This window comes from Fomitopsis serialis, assembly GCF_022376445.1.
Source record: "Fomitopsis serialis strain Sig1Antser10 chromosome Unknown B0H18scaffold_38, whole genome shotgun sequence".
In the NCBI taxonomy this organism is placed as follows: domain Eukaryota; kingdom Fungi; phylum Basidiomycota; class Agaricomycetes; order Polyporales; family Fomitopsidaceae; genus Fomitopsis; species Fomitopsis serialis.
In genome coordinates this window covers 254,337-264,945 of record NW_025954998.1, presented here as the reverse complement: position 1 = coordinate 264,945, position 10,609 = coordinate 254,337, and the positions used below count along the sequence as shown (strand labels likewise).

General features: G+C 54.1%; 2 protein-coding genes across 2 annotated transcripts; both read right to left on the bottom strand.

Annotated features, from left to right (window-relative positions):
* Positions 1–161: 161 nt before the first annotated feature.
* B0H18DRAFT_955312 (uncharacterized protein) lies at positions 162–2,367 on the bottom strand (the record flags this gene model as incomplete). Its single annotated transcript, XM_048042346.1, has 10 exons — positions 162–211; positions 264–359; positions 486–717; positions 775–993; positions 1,090–1,168; positions 1,356–1,482; positions 1,615–1,704; positions 1,755–1,772; positions 1,829–2,063; positions 2,122–2,367. The coding sequence occupies 10 exons, from the start codon at positions 2,365–2,367 to the stop codon at positions 162–164; spliced, it is 1,392 nt and encodes a 463-aa protein (XP_047892836.1).
* Positions 2,368–4,197: 1,830 nt separating this feature from the next.
* Positions 4,198–5,532, bottom strand: B0H18DRAFT_859962 (uncharacterized protein; the record flags this gene model as incomplete). The annotated part of the gene is made up of 2 exons (XM_048039698.1): positions 4,198–4,310; positions 5,397–5,532. Coding segments are annotated over 2 exons (249 nt in total), but the record flags the coding sequence as incomplete, so codon positions are not given.
* Between the last annotated feature and the right edge of the window lie 5,077 nt (positions 5,533–10,609).

Genomic DNA, 10,609 nt, shown 5'->3' with positions numbered 1-10,609 from the left:
ATGTGAAACGACATGGTGATGAATTGCTGTATCGTCTTTGAACGATGCATACCGACACAACGGATTGTAGATGGAAAGTGGGGCGAATTCGACATCGACAGAAGCGCGCCAGGTATTTAGACTTGAAGGTTTACTACTGCAAGCTCATCCACCCATTTCTTTCAGTCAATCAACTCGCCGACATTGTTTATGTCGCTGTCCTCGTCGTCGTCTACACATCGTAAGCTTCAGGATATCATGAGGAACACTGTCCGTGGACATACCCAACGTCATGTCCTCTACGTAACGTCGGATCTGAGCGATCGTTTCCATGGCTGAGGGCATGTACAGGTCTGTAAGCTGGACTGGGTCAGGTAATGCTGATACGGAATTAGCAAGTGAGCACGAAATTTTGGACGGAGGTGCGTACATGCCAGGCGTGAATTCACTGAGATCCCGCCAGATGTTAGTACGAAGCCATGAGAATGGAAATTAAGGCAGCGTACACATCCAGCGCAGAGTAATGGCAGCACCGGCCCGGCGGCATATGACGTGGTCAGCGTTCGGAGCGATGACCTCTGGCTTGAGTCCCTTGTGCGACATCAAGAATGCCATGATGTCGTGAGTGTCGCGGGGAATGGCGGGGTCGTAGGTGATCCACTGAAACATGGCAAGCAGCAGGACAGGGAAGCTTTCTTTCTGTTCCGATCGCATGAGCGACCGCATCCATCGGGGTGTCTGCGTGTCGGACGGTTCAGTCTTGCGATAGACAGAATCGTCGGACCTCCGACTTACGAGGATGTGGCAGCGGACCAACAACTCGAAGTTGAGGAAGTCCAGTGGACTGTTGAAAGCAGCCCACAGTGTGCTTTCGAGGCATTGAAGAGCGTCCGCATCCCACGCCTCTGGAGCTGGAGGGGGGTCGGTGAACAGACTGCCGCTTAACAGGACGTCGTTGCGGAAACGGGGCGATTGGCGTCCACGGGGGGTCAAGTTAAAGATGAGGTAGCGAAGCTGGGATATGTCACAAATGCCAACCATGACACCAGGACGAAGAATGTAGGGGGAATGAATGTGGACGTCGTCAGGAATTCTTCGTCGTTAAAACACATGGATGGGGCCATCGGATCTTGTCCCGACAGTTCTTTGAAACGGGCTCCGACCCGACCCTCGGGTGCTCCGATTTAACCTGGATACGAATGATCGTATCCGCATGCTGATTAGTTAATGATTACTCAAGCTCCCCGACATCTCGGCCGTCGTCGGGGGCTTTCAGACCGTGGGCCCCCCTGTCTATGTTTCAACGACTTAGAAGATCCACGATTTATGAGCAACTACTGAGATTTCCTGAAGGTATAACGATTACGGCGACACACTCTCTAAACGACACATGCCAATCCGACAGATAGTGCGGCGACAGTCGGACAGATCCAACGTTGACAAGCGCACAAACCTTCCTGCTGCTCAAATACGTAAATACCACATTTCGGCGGGGATACATGGCTACCAGTCACAGACATTGTCGCTCAGCCCATAATCTCGTCGCTACTATCTGTTTCGCTATCCTCCTCGTCATCTAGGAAGCATAAGTTTTGAAGGTGTTATGAATACCTCGAAAACAATCTGGGCACATACCAGTCTCAATGTCCTCTATAAAACGTCGGATGTGAGCAAGTGAACCTAAGCTCGTGTACAAGTCTTTAACCCGGCCCAGGCGAGGCAAAGCTATTGTCGCATTAGCAAAGTGGGACGGACATTCACACGTAGATACGTACACGCCAAGCGGGAGTTCACTGAAAGCCAACATACATGTCAGTACAACACCGCAGGTATGCAGAGGACACCGTACACATCCAACGGAGAGTGATATTGACGAGGCCTCGCATATATACTTGAGGGTTGGCTTTCAGGTCGATAACCTCTGGCTTTAATCCCTTGTGCGACATCAAGAATGTTGTGATATCGTGAGTGTCGCAGGGAATGGCCGCCGGGTCGTAGGTGATCCACTGAAACATAGCAAGCAGAAGGACCGGAAAGTTCTTTTGCTGTCCCGAACGCATGAGCGACCGCATCCATCGGGGTGTCTGTGTGTCGGATGGTTTAGTCTTGCGATAGACACAATCGTCGGAGGTCCCGACTTACGAGGATTTGGCAGCGAACGAACAGCTCAAAGGCTGGCACGTTCAAGGGACTATCGAAGAGTGCCCATAGCGTGTTTTCGAGGCGTTGCAGAGTGTCGGCATCCCACGCCTCTGGATCTGGAGGGAGATCGGTGAACAGTCGGCTGCCCGTCACGATCTCATGACGGGGACGGGGAGATAGATTGCCTGGGGGTGCCAGTAAGGACATGATGCCCAGAACAAAGTCGACAGTGCAAGGTCCAACCATGGCAGCAGCTCGGAGAGAGTGGGGGGTGAAGTGATATGGACCTGGTTGCAATCACACTGTCGTTAAAAGTCAACGACGGGGGAAACCGGACGTTGGTCCGACAGATCCTGCTGCACCTCGAGGCTCGCATCCAGTGATCTCCAATTGATTCCTGTGATTGTGTCGGCATACCGATGGGTGGATGATGACGCAAGGTCGCTGACACACCGGCCATCATTTTGAGAGAATCACAAGGTGCGTCCGATGGCCTATACATCAGCGACAAAAAAGACATAGAGTTTGATACAACCGACGTGCCTTTCCTGAAGCCTTAAAAACGACTACTGGAGTTTGTTTCTATGCATGATCTTACAAGTTGACGCCATTGAATGCGGAACCTGGCAGTGGGTTCACCAGAACAGTACATCTTGACTGAATGGATGCTGCGACGAGGGTATGTCTTTACGAATGACAAGCGTTCAGCAAGCCTCAACCGACTCCATCATGGGTTTCTGTAATAACTACTGTCAGACGTCACGACACAAGCTACGGTAATAGAGATGGGACTGGATATCTCAACTGTTTCTGTCGATTGGTAGCTGAGGTGAATCATGGTAGCTATTGACACTCTAATGTTAATGGGCGCATCGATTGCGAACGATGTGGTCCACCTCAGACACACTGCGACAAGTCCCATTGTGGGAGGGAATTCAAGACAACCATTTTCCCTGTGTGGACCCTAACCCTATTACATGGTTACCACGACGCAGTACTTGCGGATGAATCGTTCATGAAAGATACAGCACTATCGGCTTTATCGTCCATGAACGATGTAGCACTGTAGGATAAATCGTTCACGAACGACGTAACACTGTCGTATACAACTGCAGTGCTGTCGGAGGCATCGATCATGAACGATGCATCCGACCTGTCGCATACATCTGCAGCGATTGTAGCCGGCGGTGCTGTATCGTTCATGAACGATGCATCCGACCTGTCGCATACATCTGCAGCGATTGTAGCCGGCGGTGCTGTATCGTTCATGAACGATGCATCCGACCTGTCGCATACATCTGCAGCGATTGTAGCCGGCGGTGCTGTATCGTTAATGAACGATGCATCCGACAGTTGTAGGATGCATCGTTCACAAACGATGTAACACTGTCGCATACATCTGCATAGCTGCAGATGTATGCGACAGTGTTACATCGTTCGTAAACGATGCATCCTACAACTGCCGGCTTCATCGTTTATGAGCGATACAGCACTGTCGGCTACATCGTTCATGAACGATACAGCACTGTCGGCTACATCAATCATGAACGATGTAGCACTGTCGGACACAGGGCTCTCGTCGCAGTGATGTCGGAGATGTCTGCTCGCTGTACATGAATATTATGTATGTTGGGTCGTGTCGGACCATAGATCGCTGTAAAGTCGGGATATCTTGGGGCAAAAAATCCGTACCCAAACCCATGTTACTCCAATACGTCGAATCTGCGCTGTTTTTCCCCTGTTTCATCGGGTTTGGTACCTGTTTGGAGGGTAAAACCCAACATTCTGTAGGCAAAAGTGGTGCTACCCGGACCCTATCCCAACCTGTACCCCCTTTAGAAAACACTATATAATCAGATGCAGGTGTGAAGTCAGTCGGCATATAATTACCCATAGGTAATCCAAGCCTCGTGATGAGGGGAATGGGCCGACGAAATCCATCCCAACAGACTGCCAAGGTCGCAATGGGATAGGCATGCTATGTAGCAGTCCAGTGGGCTTCTGGCGCGAAAATTTGGACATCTGACAGGTGCTACAGCTCGCGCAAAATGCGGCTATGTCCTTGCCAATGTTGGGCCACCAGTACCATCGCCGGACGTAGTCCGACGTCCGTCGGGTACCCAGATGCCCGAGCGCAGTATGCGCCTCGTCGAGGATAATTTCAGGTAGTAGTCGACGACGTACCTTGACTCGAGGTATGTGAGAACAAGCGGAACGACGGTCGACGGGCGCGAGTGTCCCGGGCGCGGACGATGCCCGAAGGGCAATCGCGTGAGGTATGTACATCGAAAACCCCTGTATATATACCCTTCCCTTATCCATTTTCGGCCAGGAACTATCGCGGCCGAGCTTGCGAGCTCGTCCCTGACCTCATGTTCCAACACACTCCCCCGAGCGAAGCAAGCGAGTGCTCGCGCGCACTCCCCGCAGTTCAACATCCAGCACTCCCCCAATTTCAAATCCTCATCCTCTCGGCGCAGTCATCCAGCTCCGACACCCATTCCAACACTCCGACATCCGGCCGATAGTCCATGCTCATGCGAGCTCCGACGGGCGACCCTTAGGTGCGAAGGTAAGGCGTACACGTACGGCGGCGCAATCCTTGTCCAAATCCGGCAACTCTTCAACATCTCCAGCAACGGCGGCGGTTCGATCAACGGTGTCCTCGACAGACGGTTCGGCGGTGCCCTCGGCAGGTGGTTCGGTACCCTCGGCGGGCAGTTTGACAGTTCAACAGTTCGGCGGTTCGACGACGGTACCCTCGGCGGCGGGCAAGACAACGGTTTGGCGGTGCAGCGGTGGACAGCTTCGGCCCTGTCCCGGGCGGTTCGGTTCGACAGGTCGATCGTACGACGTGCGGCGGCGGTGGCGCGCGTGTGGCGTTCAAACATTCAACGGCGGGTAGACGACTTCAGCCTCGTCTAGGCAGGTGGGTCGACGGCGACGGCGGGAGTCTGTGGCATGGCAACGGCCAGCAGAGTATCGGCGAGCGACAGCATACGCGCGAGGTACGGCAACGCAGCGAGCGGCGGGCTTTCGGCTGCCCCCAGAGCCTTCTGGTAGTAAACCCCCAGGTGGGCTGACGCGATTGTGTGAGAACAAGCGGAACGACGGTCGACGGGCGCAAGTGTCCCGGGCGCGGACGATGCCCGAAGGGCAATCGCGTGAGGTATGTACATCGAAAACCCCTGTATATATACCCTTCCCTAATCCATTTTCGGCCAGGTACTATCGCGGCCGAGCTTGCGAGCTCGTCCCTGACCTCATGTTCCAACAAGGTATGCATAATACCTCAGTTTCTGGGTGTGGCTTGTACCAAAGCAACTCGTCATGTACGAGGAACATACGGTGATCCTCGGGGTGGTCCATAATGGCCTTGAATAAACGATCATTGGCATAGCCAGATCGCACGGTATCTTGCAGGTCGAGGGTTTGCTGGACAACCGTGTCGAGCGGTGGTCCGGCAATTGTGGAATCAATTGCGGTTGGGTCGTCCTGAACGGATGATGAGTCTGCGTCCGAGTCGGACGCATCAGGGCCTTGCGGGTAGTGAGCCGCAAGCTCCTCGGCTTCGCGAACTCGAGGCTCGACGTGTTCAACAACACGCTGAGCTCGGATCTCTGCGAGTCGAGCATCAGAAAGTGTCTCACCGTAGGGATCGATCCTTATGTCCGCGGAGACATAGTCCTGTGGCTCGTGTAACACGTCGGCGCCCTCACTAGAGAAGTAGCGAGAGAATGAATCAGCGACAAGGTTCTTGGAGCCTTGGACGTACACAATCTCAAAGTCAAAACGACTGAGGTATTCCGTCCAACGCTTGAGTCGTGGCGCGAGCTTCCGCTTGTCTTGTATGAAGACGAGCGCGCGATGGTCAGTGACGATCTTGAAATGTCGTCCGATCAGTTTGTCTTCCCATTTAAGGAGTGCTTCGAGGACGCCTAGGGCCTCCATCTCGTAAGTGAAGTACGCGTGCTGCGCGGACGTGAACTTCTTCGACATGAAGCCAGCCGGGCGGCAGTTGTCCCACTGAGGGCCCTGGCCATATACAGCACCGACTCCTGATGTAGATGCATCAGTAATGACCCAAATGGGGTCGGAATTCCTAGGATCGATTGGTCGTAGGATGGGTGTCTTACACGCGAGTGCCTTGATTTCGTCAAAGCACTTTTGATGAATAGGTCGCCAGTCGAATGACTGGCCATTTCGTGTGATGCTCGAAATTGGACCTGTGTATGCTGCGAGGTTAGGCATGAAGTGAGCGAGATACTGCACAAGGCCGAGAAAGCGCTGTACTTCATGGTAGTTCCGAGGTACAGGCCAGTTGCGAACTCGGGCCATTTTGTCAGTATCTGCATGGAGTCCTTTCTCGTCAATGATGTGTCCGAGGCAGTCAACTCGTCTCGCAAATAATGCGCATTTGTTGACACTGAGGTACAGTCGATTTTCACGAAGCCTCTTGAAAACCCATTCAAGGTGTCTCTCGTGGTCTTCGAGAGTGTCTGAAAAGACAAAAATATCGTCCAGATAAACATGGACAAATATCCCTATGGCATCGCGGAAGATCGATGTCATGAGGCGTTGGAACGTAGACGGGGCGTTCGCATCCCCTTGTTGCATAACAAGGCTGTAGAACGTACCATAGATCGTCGCGAAGGCGGTCTTGTGGACGTCCTTCGGTTCTACTAACACCTGTTCATAGGCGTTTGACATGTCGATCTTCGAGCGGTATCGAGCGCGGGCAACGTCATTCCGGATCTGGTCTTGATCCGGAAAAGGCGTTACATCCTTGATGGTGTTCGCATTGCGCTGGCGAACGTCTGCGACGGTGCGTAGTCCGCCGTCTTTCTTCGCGAGGCAGAGCATTGGTGCTGCTTGCTCTGTCTGGCACTCTTTCCACCAGCCATTGGCGGTGTAGAGCTGTATCTTCTCGAGCAATTTGGGCTTGAGAGAGTCTGGGCACTTAGGTAGATAGTAAGTGTACCGTTTTCGGTCATCAACTAGGGGTATAGTGTGATTGACCTCTCGTACCGGGGGTAGTCCAGGTGGTACTGGACCGAAGAGTTCAGCGTATTTCGTCATGAATTGCTCGCGGATCTGTGTGATGCGCGCTTCGTCTGCAACTGGAGTTGACTCATTAGCAGTAATACGGTGGAACGAGACGGTTTGTAGTGGGTCGGGTGACGCACTACTGTCCATCTCGGCTAGTCAATATGAGGGATTAGGCGGGGGCGCAGACGGAGCAGGCGTCTGCTGCGATGTATTTGTGACACTCCGGCGAGAAGGGAAGGTACGTCGCCGTCTATTTGCGGCGTCCTCCTCCTCCCGCGGAAGCAATGCGGGTATCGCAATGTCTCCGATGCAGATTGCCGACTTCGCGAAGTCAAGGCATACACCGAACTTCCGCATGAACGGTGTGCCGAGCACTGCATCGTAGCGGTCAAGATTCACAACATCGAAGTAGACCTCACCTTTGAATTGACCCCAGATCACGGGTACGTTCGCGCCGTAGTTGATGCGTGAACGGCTTCCGACACAGCCAAGTTGAAGGATCGCCGGGTTTTCGAGTTCAAAAGCTTCGATACCAGCGACTCGCACGAAGTCGGGGCTTATGGAGTCAGTAGTACTTCCGGAGTCGAGGAGTACTAAGGCCTGCAATCCGTTGATTGTCAGGTAAGCGGTAAGGCATGTTTGGTCATACCGAGTTAAGTCAGGTCGACGACCTGTTACAGCGCGTCGCACGGTTGCACGTGTTGCGAGGGGCTGTACACTCGAGTTGGGCGCGTCGGGAATGCGTCCAGTACGAGCCAGCATTGCTCGTAATGCCGGGTATGGCGGAGGTGGGTCATGCATGTCTGCATCTTCTCTGAGCACTTGTTCGGCAAGTGCAATGGTCGTGCCAAACGAGGGATCGTCTAGATAGTCGTAAGATAAATCTGGTATGTTCATGGAACCTACCAACCAGTTTTGGTTGTCCAGTCGATTGCAAATGCGCTCGCGATCTTCTGCGCTTGGCCGGTAGCGCTCGAGGCTGCGCAGCAGCTCGTATCGTGTCCAAAGGAGTTCGCGGCACAGCGTGCGCAAGCGGCCTGTAAGCGCGAGAGCATACGTCTCTTCGTCAGTGAAGTCCGGGACAACATGATCAGACTCGGGTATCTCTTCAAGAGATGGTATCGAGTCGTCAGAAGAGATCGACATGGCGTCGGGCTCGCCTGACCCAGTGGCAACTGCAGCGTCCACTGGTGCAGGTCCCACGAAGTCCTCGGCTATGTGTTCATAGCTTATACCACTGCGTTCAGAGACGGCTTCAATTGATGGGCCTCGACGCAGGATCTCGCGCACTGCAACGTTGTCTATCGACTCGAGGTCGATGTTGTCAGCACCATTACTAAGCGCGCGGCGCCACTCGAGCTCGAAGACACTGTCCTGCATGCTAACATCGCGAGGAATATGGAAGACACGAAGCCCATATGACGTATGGTCTCCGTGTGAGGTTTCGGTGTGCTCCACCAAGTCATTATCGACCTGTGAAACCTCGATGCGACGCATTGAGCCGTAGTATACGACATTGTCGTCATCCTCGAGTGCATCCTCCATCGTGATGTACTCGTCAGGATCATACTGTGATCCATCCATGGCGAGGTACTCGTCCTCTAATTGGGCGAGTACTTCGTCTTGGTTATCAGCACTTGCTGCCTCAACCGCAGGCGAAGGAGCCTCCGGCGTCGCATCCGGCGACACTTCGGGCGCCTCGACAGGATTGTCGGGCGGACGTTCCGACTCGTTTACATCGGGATCGTCGCGATCATCGACGATACGCGCCGCACGGAAGTTTGTGCGTGGTGGATGGGGACAGTCTTTTGAGAAGTGTCCCTCTTCTCCACAGTTGAAGCACTTGCGTGAGTGCTGCGAAGTGCCATGTGCGTGAGAATGAGACTGGTGCGACGCACCCTGCTGGCCTGACGAACGGTTGCCCGAAGCAGGTGCAACACCACCACGGATGTTTGAGGTCGGCTGAGAGGATTGTTGCAGTCCCTTAGGACGAATCAGCGGCGCACCTCCGCCGCGAGCTGCAGCAGCCAAGAGGTCAGAGCGACGAACGAAACGAATGAACTTACGAGTGCCCTGTTGGCCACTACTATGCCCTCGGCTATCGCGATGGTTCGACTCGACACGACGGTCAGTGCTTCGCGTCGAAGGGTTGCTTGCAGTATTGGGTATAGTTGTCGCAACCCGCGCAGCGTGTTTTGAACGGTAGGCCGCAACTTGCTTATTGTTGTGTTCTTGCTGCAGAGCAAGACGTCGGAGTCGCTGTAGAGGAGTCGACTCGACGGATACGTTTTTGGCCTGGAACAGCGGCACGCCGATGTCGCTGGGAAGCGCCTCCGTGAACACGCGTGCGAACGTGTAGTCGTCAGGTGGTATGGGCATACGGGCCGCATACTTCGTGAGATAGTCCCAGAGGCTGTTAATACCACCTTCTTTAGTGTATTTAGCAGCGTAGAACTTGTCGGCTGCTGTGCTGGCAGTCGCATGATGTAAGAATCTATCGAATAGACCACAGAGTGCCTCAAGGAACGTCCAAGGCCTTCCGTTCGTGGTAGGAGCATCGATGGTATCATTATACCAGTCGGCAGCCTTTCCCTTCAAGAACTGGCCAAGTATATACAAGCGTTCTTTGTCGAGTGTCGGTCCACCTAGACGGAAGAGACTCATCCAGCGAAGTAAGTTCTTGAGCCAGTTTTCGAACTGCTCGTAGTCGTCAGTACCATCGTACTGCGAGGGTGTGGGTATGTTCTTAATATTCTTGAGCGCATTGCTGTCAGGCATGCTTTCAGACAGTTTTTCGCGGACTAGCCTTCGTATCATACGAAGGCCTTCAGCTCTGAAAGTGTCATCGTAGTCCGGATCGTAGGGGTCACGGACTCGTCTATTGCCAGTGCGTGTATCGTACAAAGGTACACGTCGGTCAGCTAAGTATGTGGGACTACGGGTGAAGCGACGTTCATCTCGGCGCGGGGGCTCGCGCGCGTCCTGCTCGTCATCTTGAGGGTCTTGCTCGTCGTCGCGATCGTCCGACCCATTGCTTCCATCGTCGCCATCGGGTGGTCCGCCAGGTGGCGGAGGTGGCGGCGGAGCGGCTCCACCTCGTTGACCATCCACATCTGGATGATCTCGGGGTGGCCTAGGGTCTCGCGGCGACGGTTGGCGCGGGTCACCGTCGTAGTCGTCCCCCGGGTCGTCATCGTCATCATGAGGACCCGGGTACGGCGCGTAGGCCTGCTGATTGGCGTACGGATCACCTCCGTGTCGTTCCGCAGCCTCGCGCCAGGTCTGCGCGATGCGAGCTTCACGTTCGTGTCGGCGTTGCTCCATTCCTTGGCGGTCCAGAAATTGATCCCGACGTCGGGCCCGGTTGGCGTATTGAGCGTCGGATTCATTCGGTCGCCTCGGCGCGAACATAGTGTCGAGGGACATGGTCTCGACGTAG